The sequence below is a fragment of the Rhinopithecus roxellana genome, chromosome 11 (genome assembly GCF_007565055.1).
Source record: "Rhinopithecus roxellana isolate Shanxi Qingling chromosome 11, ASM756505v1, whole genome shotgun sequence".
Lineage (NCBI taxonomy): Eukaryota > Metazoa > Chordata > Mammalia > Primates > Cercopithecidae > Rhinopithecus > Rhinopithecus roxellana.
Genome location: NC_044559.1, coordinates 12,276,591 through 12,304,484, shown reverse-complemented (window position 1 = coordinate 12,304,484; position 27,894 = coordinate 12,276,591). Strand labels below are relative to the sequence as shown.

At 46.4% G+C, this 27,894-nt stretch overlaps 2 protein-coding genes across 3 annotated transcripts; one reads left to right on the top strand and one right to left on the bottom strand.

Annotated features, from left to right (window-relative positions):
* Nucleotides 1–3,152: 3,152 nt before the first annotated feature.
* LOC104662272 (pulmonary surfactant-associated protein A-like) lies at nt 3,153–6,076 on the bottom strand. Its single transcript, XM_030941115.1, has 2 exons — nt 5,767–6,076; nt 3,153–3,529 (listed from the first exon to the last, which is right to left on the bottom strand). Exons 1-2 carry the CDS (start codon nt 6,074–6,076, stop codon nt 3,153–3,155), a joined length of 687 nt encoding a protein of 228 aa, XP_030796975.1.
* Nucleotides 6,077–19,617: 13,541 nt separating this feature from the next.
* Nucleotides 19,618–24,103, top strand: LOC104662256 (pulmonary surfactant-associated protein A). Of its 2 annotated transcripts, XM_010363260.1 has the most exons (6): nt 19,695–19,711; nt 20,312–20,367; nt 20,536–20,730; nt 21,006–21,125; nt 21,864–21,941; nt 22,412–24,103. In XM_010363260.1, exons 3-6 carry the CDS (start codon nt 20,559–20,561, stop codon nt 22,786–22,788), a joined length of 747 nt encoding a protein of 248 aa, XP_010361562.1. In that variant the 5' UTR covers nt 19,695–19,711; nt 20,312–20,367; nt 20,536–20,558; the 3' UTR covers nt 22,789–24,103. The 2 variants fall into 2 exon arrangements, with proteins under 2 accessions (XP_010361561.1, XP_010361562.1); XM_010363259.2 differs by lacking the exon at nt 20,312–20,367 and having other exon boundaries at nt 19,618–19,711.
* Nucleotides 24,104–27,894: the final 3,791 nt, after the last annotated feature.

Sequence of the window (27,894 nt, the reverse complement as noted above, 5' to 3'; positions counted from 1 at the left end):
TGTTTATGGCGGCACTATCCACAATAGCAAAGACTTGGAACCAACCCAAATGTCAATCAATGATAGAATGGATTAAGAAAATGTGGCACATATGCACCATGGAATACTATGCAGCCATAAAAAAGAATGAGTTCATTTCCTTTGCAGGGACATGGATAAAGCTGAAAACTATCATTCTAAGCAAGCTATCACAAGGACAGAAAATCAAACACCGCATGTTCTCACTCATAGGTGGGGGTTGAACAATGAGAACACATGGACACAGGGTGGGGAACATCACATGCTGGGTCCGGTTTGGGGGTGGGGGCCAGGTGGAGGGATAGCATTAGGAGAAATATCTAATGTAAATGAAATTTGAGGGATGCAGCAAACCAACATGGCACATGTATCCATGTAACAAACCTGCATGTTGTGCACATGTACCCTAGAACTTAAAGTATAATAATAAAAAATATATATATATAACAGAATCAGTTATATTAGAAGTATTAGTGGGAAAATGAGAATCCAAAAGATGGTTGGGTATAAGATCAACAGAAATTAAGAGTTTTTTTTTTTTTAACAAATCAGCAATAATTAATTTAAAATCTTATAAAAATAGTAACAATAGCAAATAAAAGCATAAAGAAAGCAAAAATAATCCTAATAAGAAACAAGAAGATATCAATTTTCAGAGGCTTGAAGTATTTATCTATAAAATTGGGAATACACATGGTCCTGGATTTTTGATGGTTTAACTTACAATTTATCAACTTTACAATGATTCAAAAGTGATGTGAATTCAGTAGAAGCCATACTTTGAGTACACATACAATCCTTCATTCACTTCCAGTACAGTATTCAAAAAAGTCCATGAGATAGTCAATACCTTATTATAAAATAGGCCATGTATTAGATGATTTTGCCCAACTACAGGCTAATGTAGTGTTCTGGGCATGTTTAAGGTAGTTTAAGTTAAGCTATGATTTTTGGTAGGTTACGTGTATTAAATGCATTCCCAACTTATGATATTTTCATCTTGCAATGTATTTATCATGATATAACCCCATCATAAGTCAAGGAATATCTGTATATCCTTCTCCTTCTTTTTAAAATAATTTGGAGGAGGACTCAATAATTTGTGTGCTGCATCCTAAGTGCATGCGGAATGGTGATCAGATTAAAATGCTTCCTTCATAAAAGACTGAGAAATTGTTCCCCTCATACTCATTGGTTTTCTGAGTGTAGATTCAGAACTTCCTTGCACCCAGGAAAAGCAATAAATGCCGAAGAAGAGTGTTCACAGGTATTGGGGTGGAGAAGTGGCAGCCTTTCTGGGAGCATGTTACAGGGGAGAAGTGGGAGGTGGGACACATATGTGGCTGCCTCCTCAAGCAAGTAGGGACATGGTCTCATTCCTGCGCAGCCCTGGGGTATGGGAGCATGGTCCCATTCCATGCAGACCTGAGATTAGGATGAATCACTGAGGCCTGGGACTGAGCCCTGAGTGCCACCATCACTGCTGGGATGCAGAAATCATTCAGGTGGCTGCATGGAGGACAGAAGGCATGGTATCCCCACCCACAAATGGACCATGTGGATTCGTGATGCCCATGTGTTCTTCCAAATGGTGTCTGTAGCTCCCCATTCCCCTGCACCATCTCAGGGAGGAGAGCAGGTGGCCCCTCCCATCAAACAAAGAAAGCACATCTTGAGATTGAATTTTCCAATATTCAGGCAAGTGGGGGCTCAGAGCCAGAGTTCATTTGATTTACAAAAATACAGAAATGTGATATTTCTTGGAACCAGAGCAGAGGAAACACATATAAACACATTCACGATTTATTACATACACTTAAATCGTCTTTGTTCAGCTCAGGAGTGGGGTGGCTGGGAGCATGAACTTCAGATCCAGGAAGATGGGTTTGGATCCAGCCTCTGCCATTTGCTCTCTAGAATAATACTCAAAACATTTCACTCCTCCAAGCTTCAGTGTCCTTATAAAAAAATGGAGAAAACAATACTGGTCCCATGACATTGTGTGAAGATTGAATAATATGTAATAAGCCATATTAGAATTGCTTGTCAAGGTGTGTGGTGCATGATATGTGCTCAGTCAATAGCCTCTGTGTGTAGTAACAGCTCTGGTAGTAATTTTGCTAGCTGGGGGGATGGTAATAATTGTGACAGCAACAAGTATTTCATCCCCATTTTATAGATGAACACATAAGCTCAAGGAAAAAAAATCCCCAAGAGTCACCAGTTACCTTGCCTACCCCGTGACACATCCTAAGACCTGACCCACGTTAATTTTAATGATTATCTGGGTGAATGGATTAATGAAAGGGAAAAGTGGAGCCGGTGGTGTGGGGGGAGGGGGTGGTGTGAATGCCTACTTAAGTCTAAAGTGGGGTGCAGAGTCGTTCATCAGCAGAAAGTTACTTGGATTACGTCTGCAGTGGGGGGCTCTACCCTAGAGGCCTAGGCCGGCTGTCTTCAGGTCAGGGGGCTGAGTTGGCATCCAAAGACTCAAAGGAATGAATTGTACACGTCAGTCACAGGGTTGGCTTGGACACCACCGTGCTGGGGCACCACTGGGCCCTCTGACCACCTGGAGGATCTGACCAGGCCTGCCACAGAGACCTCAGAGTGCCAGAGAATCTCCACTGCAGCCTTACCTCTGTACAGTCAGGGCTTCTTTGAAGTCTGCCTCTCTCTGTCATTATAATTGGCCAGGACTGCTCATCCTGATGGCACTGGGCAGGCAGTGGGCTGCAGAGGGAAAGCTAAGGGCATCAGGAGGCAGGCACTCTGTGTGACGTCAAAGGGTCCTTCTACTCCAAGACCTCACTGCTGCCATCTGTAAGTGAAGGAACTGGACCAGATGGGGAATAAGGAGGGCTCCATCTCATCCCGAAGGCCAAGCCTAGGAATTGCTGCCTGGGGTGCAGTGCTGGGAGGGTTTGCAAGGGGAGTGTCAAGGAAGGCCAGTGATTCTGGGGAAGAGTCAGGGCCCATCAGGGGAATGAAGTGGTTAAGGATGCCTTCAGCCCTAATAGCCACAAGTGAATTCTGCTGAAAAGGAGTTCCAGCATCTCAGAGACCAAGTGGATCCTGGGGATGGAAACCGAAGGCCAGACAGGATCCTCCCTGTCCCATGGCATAAATGCTTCTTAGAACTCACAGATTGTCAGTCGGTTGTACAGGCAGGTCCTGTCATTCCACCGCCCGTCTGTGTACATCTCCACACATTGCTCTGTTCCCCGACCCGCGGGCTTCCCTGGGTACCAGTTGGTGTAGTTTACAGGGGTCCCGTCTGAGTAGCGGAAGTCTCCAGGGCTTGGACCCTCAGTCAGGCCCACATAGGCATACGTGTTGTACTTCTTCACGAAGCTTGCAATGGCCTCGTTTTCCTCTGGACTACTTGGGACAGCAATGCGGCCGCCTGCTTTGGGGCATGCCTTCCGAATGGCATCAAAAGTGATGGACCGTCCATTGGTGGAGAAGACCTTCTCTCCTACTGCCAGTATGGACCCCTGTAGACTAAGGGCTGGGAGCGGAGGAGTCCGGGTCAAGCCAGTGACTGCTTTGTCTCTAAGCCACCTCTCTCACCTGTGCTCTCTGCCACCGGACTTTCCCCAGCCTCTCCATCTCTGCCTCTCTGTGTCTTCTCTTCCTCTTCCAATTGCAATTTTCTAAATTCTCTTCTAGGCTCTCATCCATGTACTCATTCATCTATTTAACAATTACTTATTGCCAGAAATGGTGCAATTTTCTGGGATTCAATAGAAAGCAAGAATAGGCAAAGACCTTGCTTTCCTAAGTCATTAGGAGTGGATTGTGTACACTTCTGTCACCTCTGGGCCATTCCGAAATATCAGGAATCATCATTCCTTTCTGAAGACCTGAATGTCCACACACTTCTCTGCATCAAAAGGATATGACAGTTGTAAATATATATGTACCCAACACCAGAACACCAAGGTAAAAGCAAATATTATTAGATGTAAAAGGAGAGACAGACTCCAATACAACAATAATTGGGGACTTCAACAGTTTACTGTCTGCATTGTTAGATCATTTAGACAGAACATCAACCAAAAAAAGTTGGTTTAAACTGTATTGCAGACCAAATGGACCTAATAGACATTTGCAGAACATTTCATCTGACAGCTACAGAATACCCATTCTTCTTATCAGCACATGGAACATTCTCTAGGATACACCGTTTTAGGCTACAAAGTAAGTATCAATGAATAAAAATATTAAAATGATATCAAGAATCTTTTCTGACCACAATGGAGTAGGAAGGAAATTTAAAAATTTCTCGAAACAAATGAAAATAGAAACACAACAAACCAAAACCTGTGGTAGACAACAAAAGCAGTAGTAACAGGGAAATTTATAACATTACATGCCTACATCAGAAAAGTAGAAAGATTTCAGATAAAAACCTAAAATTCATCTTAAGAAACTTGAAAAGCAAGAAAAAAGCCAAACCCCAAATTAGTAGAAAGAGAGAAATTTTTAAATTTGGAGCAGAGGCTGGGTGCAGTTGCTCACACCTGTAATCCCAGCACTTTGGGAGGTAGAGGTGAGTGGATCACCTGACGTCAGGAGTTTGAGACCAGTCTGACCATGTTGAAACCCCACAGCTACTAAAAATACAAAAAAATTAGCTGGACGTGGTGGTGGACGCCTGTAATCCCAGCTACTCAGGAGGCTGAGGCAGGAGAATTGCTTGAACACGGTAAGCAGAGGTTACTGTGAACTAAGATCACACCATTGTACTCTATTCTGGGCAACAGAGTGAGACTGTCTCAAAAAGAAAAAAAAATGTGCGGAAATAAGCAAAAGTAGACTAAAAAAGCAGCACAAAATGCCAACAAAATGAAAAGTTGGGGAATTTTTTGTTTGTTTGTTTGAGACAAGATCTTGCTCTGTCACCCAGGATGGAGTGCAGTGGCATTGTGTCCGGAATTGGTGGGTTCTTGGTCTCGCTGACTTCAAGAATGAAGCCATGAACCCTCACGGTGAGTGTTACAGCTTTTAAAGATGGTGTGTCCAGAGTTTGTTCCTTCAGATGTTCAGATGTGCCCAGAGTTTCTTCCTTCTGGTGGGTTCGTGGTCTCACTGACTTCAGGAGTGAAGCTGCAGACCTCCGAGGTGAGTGTTAACAGCTCTTAAAGGCAGTGTCTGGAGTTGTTGGTTCCTTCAGGTGGGTTCGCAGTCTCGCTGGCCTCAGGAGTGAGGCTGCAGACCTTTGCAATGAGTGTTACAGCTCATAAAGGCCGCACGGACCCAAAGAGTGAGCAGCAACAAGATTTATTGTGAAGAGCTAAAGAACAAACCTTCCACAGTGTGGAAAGGGGCCTGAATTGCCGCTAGTGGCTGGGGCAGCCTGCTTGTATTCCCTTATCTGGCCCCACCCACATCCTGCTGATTGGTCCATTTTACAGAGAGCTGATTTGTCCGTTTTACAGAGAGCTGATTGGTCCGTTTTGGCAGAGTGCTGACTGGTGAGTTTATAATCCTTTAGTTAGACACAAAAGTTCTCCAAGTCCCCAGATTAGCTAGACACAGAGGCTGATTGGTGCATTTACAAACCTTTAGCTAGACACAGAGTGCTGATTGGTGCATTTACAAACTTTTAGCTAGAGACAAGAGTGCTGACTAGTGCGTTTACAAACCTTTAGCTAGACAGAGAAGTTCTAGGAGCCTCTACCCATCCCAGAAGCCCAGCCAGCTTCACCTCTCACTGGCACTCTTCCCAGGACTTTGTGGCACCTAGCCCGGGCACACTGGCAGCCCAGAGGGAGCTCGTCCCTCCATCAAACCCAGCCCATGCCCACCCGGAACCCTCGCCTGCCCGCACGCGCGGCGCGCAGCCCCGGCTCCCACCTGTGCCTCTCCCTCCACACCTCCACACGAACAGAGGAAGCCAGCTCTGGCCTTGGCCAGCCCCAGAGAGGGGCCCCCACAGCGCAGCGGTGGGCTGAAAGGCTCCTGGAGCGCGGTTAGGGCAGACGTCGAGGCTGAGGAGGTGGCGAGAGCGAGCGAGGGCTGCTAACACATTGTCACCTCTCAGCATGATCATGGCTAACTGCAGCCTTCGACTCCTGTGCTCAAGTGATCCTTTTGACTCAGTAATTCTGAGTAGCTGGGACTACAGGCATGTGTCATCACACCAGGCTAAAATTTTTTTTTTTAGCTTTTCAAAGGTGAGTTTTTGCTGTATTTCCCAGGCTCGTTTCAAACTCCTGGCCTCAAGTGACCCTTCCGTTTCAGCCTCAGTGCTGGAATTACATGTATGAGCCACCATGCCTAGCTGAAAAGTTGGGTTTTTGAACAAATAAACATAATTGACAAACCATTAGCTAGAAAAGTAAGAAAAAAAGAGAAGACCTATATAAAAATCAGAAACAAGAAAGGAGACATTATATAACTGATATCACAGAAAGACAAAGGATCATTAAAGACCTTTATAAACAACTGTTTATAAACAAAAATAAATTATCTCACGCCAGGTAGACTGCCTTTTATCAATAAGACAAAAAAGAATAAATACTGGTGCGGGTACAGAGAAAAGGGAACTCTTATACACTTTTGGTGGAAATGGAAAGTACTATAGCCATTGTGGAGAACAAAATGAAGCTTTCTCGAAAACCTAAAACTAGAACTATCATATGATCTAGCAATCCCACTACTGGGTATTCAAAGAAAAGGAATCCAGTATGTTAAAGAGGTATCTGCCTTCCTGTGTTTATTGTAGAGTTATTCATAATAGCCAAGATATGGAATCAACCTAAGTGTCTATCAGTGAATGAATGAAATTTTTAAAAATGTAGTAACTAAACACAATGGAATACAGTTCATCCATAGGAAAGAATAAAATTCTGCCTTTCATGGCAACATGGATGAACCATTATGTTAAGTGAAATACAGCCAGGAAAAGAAAATTAAACACAGCATGTTCTCACTCATTTGTGGATGCTAAGAAAACTTAGCTAATATCGTAGAAGTAAACACAGAATAGTAAGCAAACAGTAGAACAGAATGTATTAGAGGCTGGGAAGATTAAGGGGAATGAGAAATGGGAAAGGTGGGGCAATGGGTATAAAATTACAGTTAGATAGGAGAAATGAGTTGTAGCCTTCTTTAGCACCGTAGGGTGACCATAGCCAACCAAAAAATTACTGTATACTTGAGAGGATTTTGAATGTTATCAACACAAAACAATGATAAGTTTTTCAGGTGATGGATATGCTGCTTACCTTGATTTCATCATTGCGCATTACATACATGCATCAAAATAGTCCACTGTGCCCATACATATGCAAAATAATTGTGTCAAAAATAACATTTTTTTAAATTAAAAAGAGAATAAAGAATACATTACCAGAATTAAAAACAAACAAACTCCAAGAAAAGACTATAGTTACGATTATATCCCTATGTGTCAATCTGAAAAGATGGCTGGGATATATAAAAGAAAACACTAATTGTAGAAGAGTATATGTAGTATGATCTTATTGGTGCAAGGTAAGAGAATGTGTGTTTGTGTGTCTGCACGTGTGTGTTCCTTAGCCTATTTCTTTGAAGACAGTTACTGCTACTTGCCAGTTTCAATTCCTCCAAGGTACAGAATGGGAAAACCTCTCTCCCTCTCCTCAAAACCTCAGTAAAACATGATGTGTTTCTCTAGGGTTTGGAAAGTTCAAAATGTTCAGGGCAGAAAGAAGGGTGACAGGGCTGCAATGGCAAAAATGAAAATAAAAACAAGTAATGTGATTTTTAAGGCAAATTGGATGCTACTTCTAGGCAACAGAAAGATATTTATTATGATATTCTTTTTAACAATAAAATGGCATTATTAGAGAGGCATCAATGTAATATATATGTGTGTAAATACACAGCACACAACATATGTGTGTGTACATATGTGTATAATGCATACACACATATTTGCTTAGTTTACTGGCAGCCTCAGGAAAGAAAAGCCTTAACTTCCATCCCCTTCATGTGACTGAGCTGTCCCTTAGATTCTGACATTATAAGTGATCTTGAAATATATCCATGATTAGTAAATTAATTTGTGCATTCCCTTGTCTTCAGGTACAGGTAGAATAAGCATGTTCCTCTGACTGGGAAGGTTCTAGCAGAGGACTGAGCTGGAAAAAGGATTTCTAGACAATTTTGGCAATCCATCTAATCCCTGTCAGCCTCAGTTGACTGAAGTATGGAATGGGGATTTACTCTCTGTACAGCTCATAGAGTGCTGTGATGATCCAAAGTGACAGAAAGAACCAGCAGTCACAAACAGCCTCCTCCTACTGCTAGCACCCATGGCAGCTGGAAAAGGGGTCAGGGGAAGGGTCCCCTGAGCACTAAGAGAGAGGCCTCAAATATGCAGAGAAGCCCATGCACTGTCCTTAGGGTATGTGCATGGCCTCCACTCTGCACCCCTTTGAAACAGGAGAGTCCCCTGATCCCCCTCACAGGATGCATGGCAGGGGTGTGGCTCACCTGTTTGGTTGCCCCACTGCTCAAACCCCTAGGGGGAGCATGCAGATGGGCAGGTGCAGAGGCTGGGGTGAGTGCTTTGTGGTCCAGCCCCACAGTAGTGTCTAGGGATGGGTGCCTGTAACCCTTGTGTTACAAAGCTCTTTCAGCTTTGCATACACAGGTGGCTTAAGTGTTAATCAGCTCAATGGACCCTCTGCCTTATCATAAGGGCAGAGGGCCAGTGTGACAGCTTTCTGTATCCCAAGCATTCACCCAGCATCCTGGAAGAATCAGATCACATGTGGGCTTGAAGGATGAGTGCAAGATTTTATTGAGTGGTGGAGGTGGCTCTCAGTGAGATGGATTGGGGGCCGGAAAGGGGAATGGAGTGGGAAGGTGATCTTCCCTTGGAGGCGGGCCACCCAGTAGCTGGTATCTTCTCTGATCACCTCTGTGCAAACTCCCCTCAGTGTTCAGATGTTCCTCCTCTTCTCTCTGTCTCTCTCTGCCACATCGTTCCACTGTCCATTTGCTTGTCTGCTGGTCTGCTGGTCTGCTTCTGGAGCCTGAGGTTCAGGGTTTATATGGTTGCAGGATAGGGGTCGTGGCAGGCCAAAAGGCAGCTTTTTGGTCATGAAAAGAGAAATGTCTTTTCCCATTTAGGGCCACGGGTCTTCAGGCTTGAGGGTGGGGCCTTTGTTGGGGAACCACCCTTTTTCTACCCAGTGTTTCACTGTCTCCCGTCACTATCATTTCCCCCCTCTGAAGAGGCACATCTGACTGCCATTAGAATATGGACAATGACCAGTCTTGGCCACTTCCTGCTGACAGGGGGAGTTGTTTTGGTGAAAATGTCAGTCAGATTCCTCCCAGAGGTCTATCTAAGGGTCCCTGGCAAAGGGGAGCCATCATCTGAGGCTCTGATTGCCTGAACATCTTGAGTTTGATGACCTCTAAGTGAGAGAGGAAAAAAGTTTTATAAGGTTAAATAAGCATGGGTTAAAAGTATGTATTATACAAGGAAAGAATCTAGTGCCAAAGACACAGAAATAAGAAGTAAAATGTACTAATTACCCTGAAAACACTATTGTACCCCATGGTATAGAAGAGAACAAAGGTAGGAACAGCAAGCATAGGCAAGACTATAAAGAGAACATACATGGAATGTTAATTAACACTTATCTTTTGTGATTTTTAGCTTGAATTTCCTGATCTCTTCACAATGGTATTTTGGGTGCTCTTCTAGCTTGAAAGAGGTGACTCTGTTGGCTTCCCAGGCCTTTCCTCATATACTGAATCCAAGAGTCTATTCTGGTGACCTTGACCTTCACCACTGTAGGAGTGGAAAGAAGTACAGTGCAAGGTCCCTCCCAACCAGGACATATTGAAGGAGAAAGGTAAAGAAGTACCTTTACCAGTACTAGGCCCCCTGGGTTGAATAGAGGTGGGCCTGGTTCACGGGACTGGGCCTTCAACAGTTGTTTCAGTTTCTGTTGGAAATGGACCAAAGAGGCTTGTGCTTAATTAAATCAGAGGTTTCTTGGTCTAGCAAGAAATCATTCGTGAGAAAAGACCATCCATACATAGTCTCAAAGGGACTCAAACCCAGCCTTGAAGAAGTGTTTCTGATACATAGCAGGACTATGGAAAGAAGAGTAGTCCAGGGGAGATGAGTCCCCTGAGACAGTTTCTTCAGGTGCCTTTTGATAATATCATTTGTCTTTTCCACCTTTCCTGAGGATTGTGGTCTCCTCAGGAACTGTATTATATGCCTAGTGCCTTTGAGACCCCCCTGGGTGACAGCTGCCTTGAATGAGGGGCTATTATTGCTCTGGAGGTACTTAGGGAGTCCAAAGTGAGGAATTATCTCATTGATTAGTACTATTATCACCTCAGAGGCTTTCTCTGTCTGACGTGGAAATGCTTCTACTCAGTTAGTGAAGGTATCTATCCATACTAGGAGGTACTGGATGCCCCTTGCCTTTGGCATATGGGTGAAATCCATTTGCCAGTCTTCCCCCAGGTAGCCTTGGAGAAGATGCTGTTAATTAAGGGGATTGTTTTTAAGGCAGGTCTTGCAAGCATTAACAACCTGTTTAACTGTTTGTATCAGGTTTTTATCTGAGAACAACTTGAGCCAGTTGATAGGTTTTATCTTTACCTAGGTGGAAGGCCTGGAGAAGGCTTTTAATAACTTTTCATTGGTTGCCAGCTGGTAGATAAAGCATACCATCCCAAGAGGTGGCCCATTCTATTTCCACAGGAGAGTATTGAGGTTTTATTTCTCTGATGGGGCCCTCCCAGATCAGTGGGGCTTCAAGTGGGTCAGAGACCTGGGGCCCCCTTGCTGCTGATTTAGCTGCTCAGTCTGCCAGCCTGTTTCTCTCAGCTATTTCATCCATCCGTCTTTGGTGGCCTTTACAATGTATTACTGCCACTTCCCATGGGAGGAAAACTGAATGAAATAGTCTATTAATTTCCTCATGGCATTTAATGATACCCATTAGCTGTGAGGAAGTTCCTCTCTTTCCAGATAGTGGCATGGGTAAGGAGAACTAGGAAAGGATACTTAGAATCAGTATAAATGTTAACTGTTTTTCCTTTGCTTAATTCGAGTGCTCTCATGAGGGTGATTAGTTTGACCAGTTGAGCACTTGTGCCAGAGGAGAGAGGTGTGCTCTCAACAATATAGTTCAGAGTAACTACTGCATACCCTGCTTTATGATTTCCTTTTTCAACAAAAGAACATCTGTCCATAAAAATAATCCAGTCTGGATTTTTAAGGGGGTTTTCTTGAGGTCTCCTCTGGCCGCATAAGTTTGTACTACTATTTATTCACAGTCATGTTAAGTTCCCCAGCTTCCTCTGGGAGGAAGGTGGCTGGATTTAGGGAGGGACAGGTTCTTAATTGGACTGAAGATCCTTCTAATAACAGAGCTTGATACCTGAGGAGGTGGTTGCCTGTTAGCCAGAGACTCCACTTAAAAGTATTTCTGCCACATTATGTGGGGTATAAATGGTTAAGTTATTACCCATGGTTAACTTAGTAGCCTCTGGTACCAGCAAGGCTACTGCTGCAATTGACCAGAGACAGGCCGGTCATCCTTTGGTTACCAAATCTAGCTCTTTACTCAGCCCACAGGCTGCTGGGCTGGACCCTGGGCCTGTGTTAGGACTCCCAGTGCCATTCTCTTTCTTTCTGATATATAAAGGTTAAACATTTTTCCTGTGGGGGGGGACTAAGGGCTGGTGCCTTAAGCAAGGCTTGTTTCAGTTGGTCAAAGGCCTCTTTAGCCTCCAGTTCCCAAATTAGGCAGTGAGTATCAGCTGCTTGAGTCTCCTTTATTAGGTGATAGAAGGGATGTGCTATTTCACTGTACCCAGATATCCACAGTCTGCAGAATCCTGTAATGTGTAAGAATCCCCTCAGTTGCTTGAGTGTTTGGGGAGGAGAAAGGAGGAGATAGATTTAATCCTTTCTTTGCCCAATGCCCTGGTCCCCTCTGACAAGACCAGGCTTAGGTGCTTCACTGAAGTCTGACAGAGCTGAACTTCACATTTTGAAACATTATATCCTCTGTTAGCCAGGAAATTAAGAGGAGCCTTACTTCCCTCCTGAGAGATTTCCTCACTTGGAGTGCAGAAAAGAAGGTCATCCATGTATTGCAAAACTTTGACCTGAGGATAAAGGAACTTGGAGAGATCTCTCCATAATGCCTGCCCAAACAATTAGGGGCTGTCTTGGAATCCCTGAGGTAACACTGTCCAGGTTAACAGGGTGGTTTGGTTAGAGGGATCCTCAAACAAATTTGTTTGCATTGGATCCTCAATGCAAACAAATACTGGGAGTTGGGGTGTAATTGTATGCAGAAGAAGGCATCCTTTAGGTCCAGGAACCATTTAGTTCCCTCAGGTATTTGAGCTAGCAGGGTATACGGATTGGGAACTGTTGGGTGTATTGGAACCACAGCCTCATTACCAAGGAGGTGGTCCTGAACTAGTCTCTATTTCTAGTTGTGTTTTAGTACCCCCAATATTGAGGTATTACAAGAGCTATTGCAGGGTTTGTGTGGGCCCTCCATCTTCAAGTTATCGATAATGACTTCTAGTCCTTTCCTAATCTCTAGTTTCAGGGGATAATGTTTCTGGTTAGGAAAGGAGGTGGGATCATTAAGATGGAACCAGACCGGTATGGTAGTTGTGGCTCTGCCAATCGTCTCTTGAGTTGCCCAAACTTCTGGGTTAATATTGGCCTCTACTAGGATTAGACAAAGAGTTTCCCTAGGGGCCATCAGAATGATTGTCCCCATATGGGCCAGAATATCCCTACCCAACAGAGAAGTTGGGCTTTCAGGCATAATTAGAAAAGCTTTGGTGAACAACCCCAGCTACAGCTAAGGGGTGGGAAAAAATATTGGGTTAAAGACCTTCCTGAGATGTCCCTCACAGTCATTCTAAGAGAGGAGAGGGGGCCTGGATTCAAGAGAACTGAGAGACCAGCCCCAGTGTCCAAAAGGAGGTCCACTTTCCTCCCTTCAATTTCCATGATTACCCGGGGCACCTGGATGGTAATGGTGGTCTGGACCACGGGAGTCAGGAGAGGAGCCCGGGACCTGTCAGTCCTGCTGCTGGACCATTTGGAAGAATAGCTCTGGACCTGGTGACCAGCATGCCAGAAACAGTCCACCCTCCAATGGTCCCCATGGCAGATTGGACAGGGTTGAAGTGGCTTCTTCATGCTGCCTGAGCAATTCTTCTTAAAATGCCCTGGTTTGCCACATCTGTAGCAATCAACAAGTGCACCCTGGGAGTTCTGGGGTTTGTGGGCTTGTCTGTTGGTCATTAAAGTCTCTGTTTCTTTCCTGTATTTCCTCTCTCTCTTGTGCCTACCTATCTCTAGCTTTGTAGCTTCTTTGTAGCTTCCTTCTGATATCAGGGGCTGCCTGAGTAATAAATTTATCCTTTCGGATTAGTTGTCCCTCAACTGAATCAGGGGATAGAGAGGTCTGCTTTACTATAGGGCCTCCCTTGGCCTTTCCAGGAAGGCAGTGGGATTTTCATCGAATCCCTTGTCAATCATGGATAATTTAATATAATTGAGAGACTTGGTCCTGGTCTTACATAAGCCCACCATTATGCACCTCTGAAAGTGTCTCCTCTTCCAGTCTTTCATTTTGTCATTGGGATACCATTTACGGTAATCTATTGATACTGCCTCTCTTCCAGTTGGATAATGTTTGCCCCCTTCCCTGACACTGTATGGGATACTAAGCTCATCCCCAAATCTCTCTGCTGCTTGCAGAGCAGGCTGCTTCTTAGTGCCTGTCAAGGTCTGGTTCAAAAGCACCATAACGTCTCTCCAGGAGAGATCAAATATTTGGGTGAAATTCTGGAAAGCCTCTATATATCTGTTGGGGTCATCTTAAAACTTCCCAAAATCCCCCTTAATTCACTTTAAGTCCTGTAGGGAGGAGGGGACCTGGACCTTACTGGGCCCAAATTCACCAGGCATTGGTTTAATGGGCAAGAGTGAGGTTGGGGCTTTTGTAGGGTGAGGAATTTTAGGAGGGGGCAAGTGAGAGGCTGAAGCTGAATAGGAAGGTCGGGGTGAACCCAGAGGGGAAGAGCTGGGGGTGGGGGTGGCTTCTTTGCTTGGGGTGCTGCTGGGATTCATATCTTTAGTTTCCTAGGCTTGCCCCTTGCAGTCTTCCCTGAGATGGCAAACAAGATGGCTGGATCAATCCTACACTGTCAGCAAAGGTCTAGATTGCTTTGCAAGGTATAAAAAACCTACACATGTGGGACCTCAGACCATCTATCCTCATGTGTACAGAAAAAGTCTGACTGCTGGATAGTATTGAAATGTATGGTTCCTTCCTGAGGCCCACCCAGTCCTTCATAATTTGGCCAAACCTTTGTGTAGAGGGTTATGAGGCATTTTTCTTCCAGATTAAGAGAGTCAAAGCAGTCCCATTGGTTCTGGATACACTCCAGAGGGGTATAAGCTGGGGATGGTGAAGAGAGATGGACGCCTATTCTGAAAGACAGAGAATAGAGGCATCCCTCATTCCCTTCTTTCTTTCAGTGAAAACTCAGGGTGTGACGGATAGAGAAAGTGAGTGTCCTTCCTTTCTCTTCCATCTTTTTGTTCCTGAGCCCTGGTGACCTTGGCAGGTGCCACTCATGATTACCAATGTGGCATGCACCCATGAAGCAGAAAAGGCCTAGATAATAGGAATTATTCGCCCTCACTTATGCCTCCATCTTCCCCTGCTGTCAACAACCTTTGAGTTCCCTGGGCCTCATTTATGCCATGAAGCATGGCCTCCTTCCATGGGTGGGGATTTAGTGTGCAGGAATTGGTCCTGCCCATTTACATTGTGCCTGATGCCTGGCTTTGGATCCCTCAGATCTGGTTTTCCTTTCTAGGGCTTCAGCCTGAAGTCTGGAATCACGTTTGGGACTAACAAGTATTTCAAGAGGCTGCACGTATCTGTTTAGATTGTTTCAAATGAGCTCTGCCAAGTGTGCTGGTATCATCCAGCAGGGCCTGCTCATCTGTTATTTTCCCTTTCAGCAGCAGAGTGCTGGGAGGGGGAACCCTCTCGCTTAGAAAAGGAAAAGAAAAAAACCAAAAACCCAAAACAGTGTAAGGGGAGAGAGGGGAAGGTACTGGGGGAATGTTAGAAACAAATTTTCAGTGCCGCTAAAGAAATAGCACTCGCACACAAATTTTCTCAGCAAGGCAAATTTGCTTCTGCAGGAGGGTGTGTCTCGCATATGGAGCAATGGTGAGAGCACCCAGAACAAAGGAAAGAAGGGGTTTTTATTATCTCTTAATGCAGCTTGTCCCTGTAACTGTACCCTGCCTCCATTGGCTGGAGTTGGACTGCACAATCTAAGCTGAACCCGGTTGGCTAACTTGAAAAGTGCAGGAATGTGGTTACCCTGGTGGGTAAGCAGGAAGATCAGTTTCAGCAGGAGAAGCCTTTGCGATGGGAGGGGTAATTCACAGAGTGGGTAGCAGATGTTAAATGTGCACTCTATAGATAAGGACTGGTGGGAAGGTTGTTTACCAGGGCCGGGGGAACACAGAGAGTAAAGAAGTCTGGCCTTGAAAGCAGAGAGCAAAGGACAAGGAAATTTAAGCAAGCTAAACCTTTGAAGAAGAATTTCCTACTGTATTTAACAGGGAAGAACCCCTTGCTCAGCGCAAATTTTTTCCTTTGATCATTGTATCTTTCCCCAGGATCGAACCGGGCTGAACTCCTTGGCCAGAGGAGGGAAAGTTCCATTGGCGTGGCAGCCAAGAAGTGCTGGCTGGCCTTCCCAGCAGGGCCCCTGGCAGGAGCCACTGTTTTTCCCACCCCTTGTGGCCACTGGGCATGGCTTTTGCATGCTGTGGACATTCCTATGTGCCCGAGCCAGGAGGGGAGCGAGTATGAGAAGGGGGGCAGTGTACCATGAGCAACTGCGGCTGTCAGGGTGGATGTGGGCATCAGCACATTCGAGAAAAAACAAAAACCACATTGTTCTGATTTGCACCTTTGATGGCTAAGCCAAACATTCATTCTGTTTAACAGTATAGCCACAGCCTGTAGCAAAACTCTTAACATTATAAAGGAAGAAATAAGAGCCATTTCAAACTGTGAAAGAAGTAAAGACACCAAGGGAAGTCTGTGGGTCTTGGCCAAGGGAGTTCAGTCTTGGGGCCTTCCAGCAAAAATGCCTTTGGTTGTCTGAGGGTTTTACTCCAGTCCAATGTGGCAGCCAGACCCCTGTGAAGGGAAACAGAGCAGGAAAGAGAGAGGTGGCAGGGCCCTGGAAAAGATACAGATCTGACAGTTTCATATCTGTACTCACCCTCCTGATGAATATCCCAGACAGGCTCCAGCTGAAACGGAAGAGCTCCCTTATCCCTCTTGCAGGACACACAATAGGGGTGTGGCTTGCCTGTTCAGTCACCCCACTGCTCAAACCCCCAGGGGAGCATGCAGATGGGCAGGTTACAGAGGCCAGGGTGAGTGCTTTGGGCTTCGGCCCTGTGGTAGTATCTGGGGGTGGGTGCCTGCAATCCCCATGTTACAAGCTCTTTCAGCTTTCCCGTCCACAGACATCTTGAGTGTTAATCAGCTCAGTGGACCCTCTGCTGTATCACAAAGGCAGGGGGCCAGTGTGACAGCTTTCTGTAACCTGAGCTCTCACCCCCAGCATCCCAGAAGAATCAGATCACACACGGGCTCAGAAGATGAGTGCAAGGTTTTATTGAGTGGTGAAGGTGGCTCTCAGGGAGATGGATAGGGAACTGGAAGGAGGAATGGAGTGGAAGGTGATCTTTCCCTGGAGTTGGGCCTCCCGGTAGCTGGACTCTTCTCCAATCGCCCCAAACTCTCCTCAGTGTTCAGCTGTCCCTCCTTTTTTTTCTCTCTCTCTCTGCCACATCATTTCGCTGTACGTCTGCTTGTCTGCTGGTCTGCTGGTCTGCTTCTGGTGCCTGGGGTTCAGGGTTTATATGAGTGCAGGACAGGGAGTGTGGGGGGCCAAAAGGCAACTTTTTGCTCACAAAAACAGAAATGTCTGTTCCCATTTAGGACCATGGGTCTTCAGGCTTGAGGGTGGGGCCTTTGCTGGGAACCACACTTCTACCCAGTGTTTCCCTGTCTCCTGTCCATATCACCTTCAGTCTTACCTTGCCCACGTGGGAAAGCATCATCTTCCTGGTTTCAGTCATACTGGATGAGGCGGGAGTCCTGCCACAGGCAGTGGGACTCCAAGTGCAATGCGACTCTGGACTCTGAGGTGGCTTGGCATGGGCGCCCAAGGACTGGCTGTGTGAAGAGGATGTCCCTGCAGAGGGAGGAAACCCAACGTGGAGGGTGAGGCCCCGAGGAGAGTGAGAAAGATACTGAAGGAGAGCGGACCGGCGGGGGCAGTGGAGCCTAAGCAGGGGGAGGAGGCTACGGACACAGATGAATGGCCTGGCGTGGGCACTCGGAACTCAGCAGGAACTACAGCAATTCTTAGAGCTAAGAGTGACACATTTGTGTTGGGAGGAGAACCATCTTCTTAACGACATTCTTTAGATTCACTGGTGCCATGTGCTGGTAAACTGTAGCTGTTTCAACATCAAACACACATAGTGCCCCTGCAGCCCACAGGTGAGTGCTTGGCACTCCCTGACGGCCAGTGGTAGGCCTCATGCACGAGTCCATATTGCTACAAAGCAATCAATGGGCAACAGAGACAGTGTGATGAGGAATGGGATCTTTACAATAGTCCCAAAGTGTGTCCTCACAACATAGTCACTGATTGAAACCAGAAAAAGAATGTATTTATGGTGGCGAAGCGTGACACCCACCACCTTAATTCAATGATCAACACAAACATCATCAGTCTTGGGGCAAACTAAAGTCCCATGCTGCCCGGTAGAATGGGAGGAGCGCAGCGGGGTGTCTATGGTATTTCTGCCAAAGTTACAGAACCTGAATCTAATTGTGAGCCAATACATCGAAAAAAAAAGAACAGCAACAAACCAATAAAAAAAAAAAAAAAAAAAAAAAAAAAAACAACAAAGTGAGAGGCATTCTATACAGTCAGTCTCCTATGATCTTCACACTGTGTTCAGGTCATGAAGGTGGAGGGAAGGCAGAGGGACTTTGTGGGTTTCAGGACACTGGAGAAGCATGAAAAAGGAATACGGCACATGGCTCACAAATGGATCCTTTGCTATAAAGGACACTATTGGGGCATTGGGTACATTTTGCATAGGGCCTGAAGGCTACGTGGAGTTATTGTATCAGTGTTAATTTCTTGGTTATAATGTGAAAATGTCTTTGCGTGAGAAATACATTAAAGTATGGGGGTGTTAGGGTTTCATGTTGACAATCTACTCTCATAGGTTCAGGAAAAAAATATTTGTACCATGCCTGCAATTCTTCTGTAAATTTGATGTTTCAAGATAATAAAAACAAAAAGGAAACTGAACCTCAAAATGTTACATAACCTGACCGAGTCCACATGGGTAATAAGTGACAGCTCTGGGTCAAAACTCAGGTGTGCCTTTTCCCTAAAGCCACGCCCTGCCCTGCCAACCACAAGGCCCTGCACATCCGAGTTGGCCTCTGTTCCTGCTCACCACCTGCAAAACAGGCCTGCCCCCCCACAGCCGAGTTGCTGGAGCTGCTCCCCATCTGCCCTTGCCCTGCTCTGACCTGGCTCCCCCATCTCACACCTGGCCCAGCACTCATCTCACCTTGTAGCAGGCAGCACTGGGGTAGCAGAAAGAGTCCATGCTGCAGATTGGCACTGGCTGGTTTCCTGCTCCCAGGAGTGGAGTCCATTGGCTGATCTCCTGCTGCCGGGAAGAGCTCCAGACTCCTCATGTGTTTGAGATTCATCAAACCAATTCCAAATAAACCAGGGGAGGTTTTCCTGTCTTGGTTCCCACTGTCACCACTTCCACAGTTGGAGATTCCCTCCTAATCCAGATGCTTGAACCAGGACTAGGACTTCATATATCACTGGGACACTTAGCATAATCACCATTGCAGGTTGCCAGACATCACCCAAAGATAGTTCTGCCAAAGACAGAAAGATGGAAACTGCAGATCTGCCATGACTTTCCAGGTGCTGCCCTGATTCCTCTAGCTGAACCTGCCAGAGCAGAGGGAAGAAGAACTTGAAGCATGTTTGCCTGTCATTCTGCCCATGTGCCCACCAATCCAGCTACAAGCTCCAGGGACATGGGCTAGGGGAGCTCGGGGCTCGGGCTGAGCCAAGTCACAGGGCAGACAGGTTGGCCTGGATCAACCTGACCATGCTCAGCTGGAACAGTGACTTCTTCATTGTCTGAATCTAAACCAGGAACCCAATGGGGCTTCCTTAGTGCCTGTGTAAGCGCTCTCGGCTTTCACTGCTAAGGAGCTTGCTAGAGACAGGGTGGGTGACCTCAGCCACGGGCGGATTTCTCTTCTTACAGACCTGGAGTTCCTCTTTGGCAGGTTCTGTGCTCCCCTCAAGGGTCCTTGGAGATCCTCCAGCCTGAGTGCTCTTGGGGAAATGTGCTGTGTAAACACCATGCCCATTTCCTGCCTGGAGCACAGGTTTTGTGGTAGGGCTCTCAGGGGTGGGAGGAAGCCTGGCAGCCCCCACACCTATAAACGCTGCTGTCTACCTTGCCTTCCGACTTGGAGGCAGAGACCCAGGCAGCTGGAGGCTCTGTGTGTGGGTGAGTTTAGCCCCATCCCCTGGGTGTTCTCCAGCTTGAGGATCACAAGCAGAAAGGACCAGCCAGCAGCCACAGGCCTGACCAAGGCCCAGGCTGGGAAGAAGAGTGACTCCCCATCCCCCACTGGGAGGTGTTTCACAGCACAGTCAGCATAGGTGACCTGCAAAGATCCTCATGTTTGTTATCTTCTTTGGCCAGATCCATCCCTACAGGGTTCAGCAGGGTCTACAGGAAGGGCAGTGAGAGAACAGACCCCAAAAAGAAAGGGGACTCCATCATGACCACCTTGAAGGGGGCCAGGCTGCAGGCCCCATTCATCTCTTTTCATTCTCAGGTTGCTGGTTTCTTAGAGCCTGAAAAGAAGGTAACTGAGCATATGAGGGACAGATGGAGTGAGTCAGTGAGTGAGTGACCTCATCCTTGCTCCTAATAGACTGGGAGGGACAGGGCAGGTTTTCTGTAGAGCATGGAAGATTCGGCTGAAGTCAGAGAGGTGAAGCCAGTTTTCCAGGGTAACAGTGAGGCACTGACAGAGAGGAGACTGCAATGGACCCCAGGTCCCCGGGCTCCCCAGAGCTCCTTACTCTTCCTCCTCCTCAGCAGCCTGGACACCCCACAACCTCCAGCCGGAGGCCTGAAGCGGGAGACCACGCCAGGTGCCAGATGATGCTGGGAATTTTCCTGGGTGCTTCGGGTCTTCCCAGCACTCTGGTCTCGCCTGCCCTGCCTCTCGGGCTCTGCTCAGCTTCCTGAGTCCTGACAGAGCACAGTGAGGGAGATGTTGGCAGAGGTGGCAGATGGGCTCACGGCCATCCCTCCTGCAGGAGCAGCAGCTGGAGCCGGAGCCATGTGGCTGTGCCCTCTGGCCCTCACTCTCACCTTGATGGCAGCCTCTGGCGCTGCATGCGAAGTGAAGGACGTTTGTGTTGGAAGCCCTGGTATCCCTGGCACTCCTGGATCCCATGGCCTGCCAGGCAGGGATGGGAGAGATGGTGTCAAAGGAGACCCTGGCCCTCCAGGTACTGTGCTGGAGACCCCACCCTCTGGTGAGGGACACAGACCCCTTTCCAGAAGGCCCGTCTGTCTAGGCCCCTAGGCTGTGGGCCATAGTGAGCTGGGTGGGACCTGGTGGGCTCCTGGGGCCCTTAGGATGGCGCATCCTGGAGAGTCTGTCCTCATAGTGCCCGTGGAGTGATAACTGGGACAGCCCCAGTGATAATGAGGGTTGAGTCTCACTAGCTCCAACCAGTTGTGGGTGACGGATCCCACACATCCATGTCTCTTTTCTCTGCAGGCCCCATGGGTCCGCCTGGAGATATGCCATGTGCTCCTGGGAATGATGGGCTGCCTGGAGCCCCTGGTATCCCTGGAGAGTGTGGAGAGAAGGGGGAGCCTGGGGAGAGGGGCCCTCCAGGTGAGCAGGGTGGGGCAGGTGGGCACAGCAACCCTGAAGTCCATTACACAGGGCTGATGGGGATCAGACAAACCCTGCAGGTTCCCCAAGGGCATTTGGCTCAACCTAAGTAAGAGAATGTGAACTTGAGGGAGAAAGCCAAAGTGTCTGGGGAGTGTGGTCACAATTCAGGGAAGGGCAGGTGTGGGAAGTCCTCCATGCCTCGTGACCGCCGATGGGGAGACACGGAGTCAGGTGTGGGATGAGGGACGGCACTGGGAGGCAGGGGAGGCACGTCCTGGGACGCAGCACTGGGGGCAGTCTGAAGGGTGAATGCGGACCAGACATCCAGGCAGATGGTGTGATCAGGAGCCCACAGGCAGACGGGAATTTGAAGCTCAGAGCGGTAAGCAAGGCCATCAGGGCAGTGCAGAGAGCATCATGCTTGCACTTGGTGGAGGGTGCGGGAGAGGGACTTGCCCCACAGAGGCGGGCAGACAGAGCCACTCGAGGGACAGAGCAGGAAAGAGGACAAGGGGTGGGGGTCTCAGCAGGGGCAAGGCTTCGCTAAAGAATAGGGGACCAGAGGTGTGGAGACACACTGGAGTCTTGTGGACCCTCTGAGCCTGGGGCCTGGGCGATGCCTCGCAGCAATGAAAAGGCAGAGTTCCAGGACTGCAGATGGCAAAATGCCTGCGTGGCAGCAAGTGGGGGTCTTCACTGGCCTGCCCCTCCTTCTGTGTGGGGCGCTCTCCACAGGGCTTCCAGCTCATCTAGATGAGGAGCTCCAAGCCACACTCCACGACTTCAGACATCAAATCCTGCAGACAAGGGGAGGTAAGGGGACCCTCTGGGCCTCACAGGGTAGGAGTTTCCCACAAATTCCCCTCATTCTCAGCAGCAGCTTCTAGAACATAGAGATGACAAACAGGCACGCACATGTCAGGTCTTGGGGAAAGGAATGATGCTTGCTTTTCTGATGTCTTTGAATGGCCCAGAGGCGACAGAACCCGACACAATTCACTCCCCATTTCATAGGAAAGGAAGTTCTCCGCCTGTCTTGCTTTCCACTGAATCCCAGGAAATGGCACCATTTCTGGTAATAAGTAATTGTTAAATAGATGAGTGAATAAATGGATGAAAGCCTAGAAGAGAATTTAGAAAACTGCAATTGGAAGAGGAAGAGAAGACACAGAGAGAGGCAGAGATGGAAGGCTGGGGAGAGTCCAGTAGCAGAAAGCCCAGGTGAGGGAGGTGGCTTAGAGACAAAGCAGTCAGTGGCCTGACCCAGACTCCTCTGCTCCCAGCTCTCAGTCTACAGGGGTCCATACTGGCAGTAGGAGAGAAGGTCTTCTCCACCAATGGACAGTCCGGCACTTTTGATGCCATTCAGGAGGCATGTGCCAGTGCAGGCGGCCGCATTGCTGTCCCGAGGAGTCCAGAGGAAAACGAGGCCGTTGCAAGCTTCGTGAAGAAGTACAACACGTATGCCTATGTGGGCCTGACTGAGGGTCCAAGCCCTGGAGACTTCCGCTACTCAGACGGGACCCCTATAAACTACACCAACTGGTACCCAGGGGAGCCCGCGGGTCGGGGAACAGAGCAGTGTGTGGAGATGTACACAGACGGGCGGTGGAATGACAGGAACTGCCTGTACAACCGACTAACAATCTGTGAGTTCTAAGAAGCATTTATGCCACGGGACAGGGAGGATCCTGTCTGGCCTTCAGCCTCCATCTTGAGGCTCCACTTGGTCTGTGAGATGCTGGAACTCCCTTTCAATAGAATTCACTTGTGGCTATTAGGGCTGAAGGCATCCTTAGCCACTTCATTCCGCTAATGGGCCCTGACTCTTCCCTGGCCAGCCTTGACACTCCCCTTGCAAACCCTCCCAGCACTGCACCCCAGGCAGCCATTCCTAGCCTTGGCCTTCGGCATGAGATGGAGCCCTCCTTATTCCCCATCTGGTCCAGTTCTTCCGCTTACAGATGGCAGCAGTGAGGTCTTGGAGTAGATGGACCCTCTGAAGTCACACAGAGTGCCTGCCTCCTGGTCCCCTCTGCTCTCCCTCTGCAGCCCACTGCCTGCCCAGTGCCATCAGGATGTGCAGTCCTGGCCAAGCATAATGACAGAGAGAGGCAGACTTCAGGGAAGCCCTGACTGTACAGAGCCAAGGCTGCAGTGGAGATTCTCTGGCACTCTGAGGTCTCCAGGGCAGGCCTGGTCAGGCTCTCCATGAGGTCAGAAGGCCAGGTGGTGTTCCAGAAGGGTGGTGGCCAGGCCAACCCCATGACTGATGTGTACAATTCACTCCTTTGAGTCTTTGGATGGCAACTCAGCCCCCTGACCTGAAGACATCCTGTCTAGACCTCTAGGGTGACCTAGAGCCACCTCCAGATGTGACCAGATTAGCTTTCAACTGATGAACAAATCTGCACCCAACTTCAGACTTCAGTGGGCATTCACACCACCCCCCACACCCCTGGCTCTGCTTTCTCCTTTCATTAATCCATTCACCCAGATATTTCATTAAAATTATCGTGTGCCAGGTCTTAGGATGTGTTGTGGCGTGGGCTAGGTACCCAGTGACAGTTGAAGATTTTTCTTTCCCTGAGCCTATGTCTTCATCTGTGAAATGGGAATAAGAATCTTGTTGCCATCACAGTTATTACCGTCCCCCTGGCTACCAAAATTACTACCAGAACTGTTACTACACACAGAGGCTATTGACCGAGCACCTATCATTTGCCAAGCACCTTGACAAGCACTTCTAATACAGCTTATTATGTCCTATTGAATCTTCACACAATGTCACGGGACCAGTATTGTTTCCCCATTTTTTATAAGGACACTGAAGCTTGAAGGAGTTAAATGTTTTGAGTGTCATTCCAGAGAGCAAGTGGCAGAGGCTGGATCCAAACCCATCTTCCTGTACCTGAAGCTTATGCTTCCAGTCACTCCACTCCTGAGCTGAATAAAGATGATTTAAGCATAATAAATCGTGAATGTGTTCACATGAGTTTCCATATCTTTGGTTCCAAGAAACATCACATTTCTGTATTTGTAAGTCAAATGAACTCTGGCTCTGAGCTCCCACTTTCCTCAAGATTGGAAAATTCAATATCAGGATGTGCTTTGTTTGGTGGGAGCGGCGACCTGCTCTCCTCCCTGTGATGCTGCAGGGGGATGGGGAGCTACAGACACCATTCAGAAGAACATATGGGCATCATGAATCCACGTGGTCCATTTGTGGGTGGGGACACGATGTCTTCTGTCCCCTACTCAGCCACCTGAATGATTTCTGCAGCTCAGCAGTGATGGTGGCACTCAGGGCTCAGTCCCAGGCCTCACTGAGCCACCCTAGTCTCAGGTCTGCATGGAATGGGACCACTGTCCCATGACCCAGGGCTACACAGGAATGCGACAATGTCTCCAATTGCTTGAGGAGGCAGCTACATATGTGTCCCACCTCCCTCTTCTCCCCCTGTAACACCTGTGAACACTCTTCCTCAGTGCATGTATTGCTGTTCTTTGGTGGAAGGAAGCTCTGGATCAACACTCAGAAAACCAATGAAAATGAGGGGAACAATTTGTCAGTCTTTTATGAGTGATAATTTTTATTCTGGTCACCATTCCACTTGTGCCTAGGACCCAGCACACAAATTGTTGAGCCTTCTTCAAAATTAAGAAAAAAAAAACAAGTAGAAGCATGTACAGATGTATCCCGACTTATGACGGGGTGACATCCCAATAAACACATTGCAGGATAAAAATACATTAAGTGGAAAATGCATTTAATACACCTAACCTACCAAACATCATAGCTGAGCCTGGAGTAACTAAAACATGCCCAGAAAACTTATGTTAGCATGCTGTTGGGCAAAATCATCTAACACAAGGCCTATTTTATAATGAGGTGTTGACTGTCTCATGAAATTTATGGAATGCTGGACTGAAACTGAATGAATAATTCAGTTATATGTGTACTTGATGTATAGCTTCTACTGGATTTGCATTGCTTTGAAGTCATTGTAAAGTGGAAAAATTTTAAGTCGAGCAACTGCAAATCCAGGACAGTCTGTATTCCCAGTTTTATAGATAAATACTTTAGGCCTCTGAAAATTGGTATCTTCTCATTTCTTTTTTTTTAATTTCCAACTTTTATTTTAAGTTCAGGGGTACATATGCAGGATGTGCAGGTTTGTTACACAGTTAAACGTGTGCCATGGTGATTACCTGCACAGATCATCTCATCACCTAGCCCAGCATCTGCTAGCTGTTCTTTCTGAGACTCTCCCTCCTCCCACTCCCCACCTCCAACAGGCCCCAGTGTGTGTTGTTCTCCCCCATGTGTCCATGTGTTCTCATCATTCAGCTCCCACTTTTAAGTGAGAACATGAAGTATTTAGTTTTCTGTTCCTGTGTTAGTTTGCTGAGGATAATGGCTTCCAGCTCCACCTGTGTCCCTGCAAAAGGACATCATCTTGTTCCTTTTTACAGCTGCATGGTATTCCATGATGCATATGTACCACATATTCTTTATCCCATCTGTCATTGATGGGCATTTAGGTTGATTCCATGGCTTTGCTATTGTGAGCAGTGCCGCAATGAACATTTGCATGCATGTGTCTTTATGGTAGAATGATTTATATTCCTTTGGGTATATACCCAGTTATGAGATTGCAGGGTCAGATGGTAGTTCTATTTTTAGCTCTTTAAGGAATTGCCACACTATTTTTCACAATGGTTCAACTAATTTACACTTTACCCAACAGTGTATAAGCATTCCCTTTTCTCTTCAATCTCACCAACACCTGTTATTTTTTTACTTTTTAATAATAGATATTCTGACTGGTATGAGATGGTAGTTCATTGTGGTTTTGATTTTCATTTCTCCAATGATCAGTGATGTTGAGCTTTTTTTATATGATTGTTGGACACATGTATGTCTTCTTTTGAGGAGTGTCTGTTCATGTCATTTGCCCACTTTCTAATGTGTTTCTTTCCTTGTAAATTTGTTTTAGTTCCTTGTAGATGCTGGATACTAGACCTTTGCCAGATGTATAGCTTGCAAAAATTTTCTCTCATTCTGTAGTTGTCTGTTTACTCTGTTGATAGTTTCTTTTGCTGTGCTCTTTAGTTGAATTAGATCCTATTTGTCAGGTTTTGCTTTTATCACAATTGCTTTTGGCATGTTCATCATGAAATCTTTCCCTGTGCCTATGTCTTGAATGGTTTTACCTAGGTTTTCTTCTAGAGTTTTTATAGTTTTGGGTTTTACATTTAAGTCCTTTAATCCACCTTGAGTTGATTTTTGTATGTGGCATAAGGAAGGGGTCCAGTTTCAATTTTCTGCATATGGCTAGCCAGTTATCCCAGCACCATTTATTAATAGGGAATCCTTTCCCCATTGCTTGTTTTTATCAGGTTTGTCAAAGATCAGATAGTTGTAGGTGCGTGGTCTTATTTCTGGGTTCTCTATTTCGTTCCATTGGTCTATGTGTCTGGTCTTGTACTGATACCATGCTGTCTTGGTTACTATAGCCTTGTAGTATAGTTTGAAGTCAGGTAGCATGATGCCTCCAGCTTTGTTCTTTTTGTTTAGGATTGTCTTAGCTATTCATGCTCTTTCTTGGTTCCATATGAGTTTTAAAATAGTTTTCTCTAATTTTGTGAAGCTTGTCAATGGTAGTTTAATGGGAATAGCATTGAACCTATAAATTGCTTTGGGCAATATGGCCATTTTCATGATATTGATTCTTTCTATCCATCAGCATGGAATGTTTTTCCATTTGTTTGTGTCATCTCTTATTTCTTTGAGCAGTGGTTTGTTGTTCTCCTTGAAGAGATTCTTCACTTCCCTTGTCAGCTGTATTCTAAGTATTTTATTCTTTTTGTGGCAATTGTGAATGGGAGTTCATTCATGATTTGGCTCTTAGCTTGCCTGTTATTGGTGTATAGGAATGCTAGTGATTTTTGCACATTGATTTTGTATCCTGAGTCTTTGCTGAAGTTGCTTATCAGCTCAAGAAGTTTTTGGGCTGAGACCATGGGGTTTTCTAGATACAGGATCATGTCATCTGCAAACAAAGATAGTTTGACTTCCTTTCTTCCTATTTGAATATTCTTTATTTATTTGTCTTTCCTGATTGCCCTGCCAGAACTTCCAATACTACAAATATGGGTGGTGAGAAAGGGCATCTTCGTCTTTGCTGGATGAAGGGGAATTCAAGGGGAATTCAAGCATTCAAGGGGAATGCTTCCAGCTTTTGCCTATTCAGTATAATATTGGCTGTGGGTTTGTCATATATGGCTCTTATTATATTGAGGTATGTTCCTTCAATACCTAGTTTCCTGAGAGTTTTTAACATGAAGGGATGTTGAATTTTATCAAAGGCTTTTTTTTTTTTTTTTTTTTTGCATCTATTGAGATAATCATGTGGTTTTTGTCTTCAGTTTTTGTTTATGTGATGAATCACTTTTATTGATTTGCATATGTGGAACCAACCTTGCATCCTAGGGATGAAGTTTACTTGATTTTGGTGGATAAGCTTTTTGATGTGTTGCTTGATTCAGTTTGCCAGCATTTTGTTAAGGAATTTTGCATCAGTGTTCATCAAGAATATTGGTCTGAAGTTTTCTTTTCTGTTGTATCTCTGCCAGGTTTTGGTATCAACATGATGCTGGCCTCACAGAATGAGTTAGAGAAGAGTTCCTTCTTTCAATATTTTGGAATAGTTTCAGTAGGAATGGTACCAGCTCTTCTTTGTACTTCTGGTAGAATTAAGCT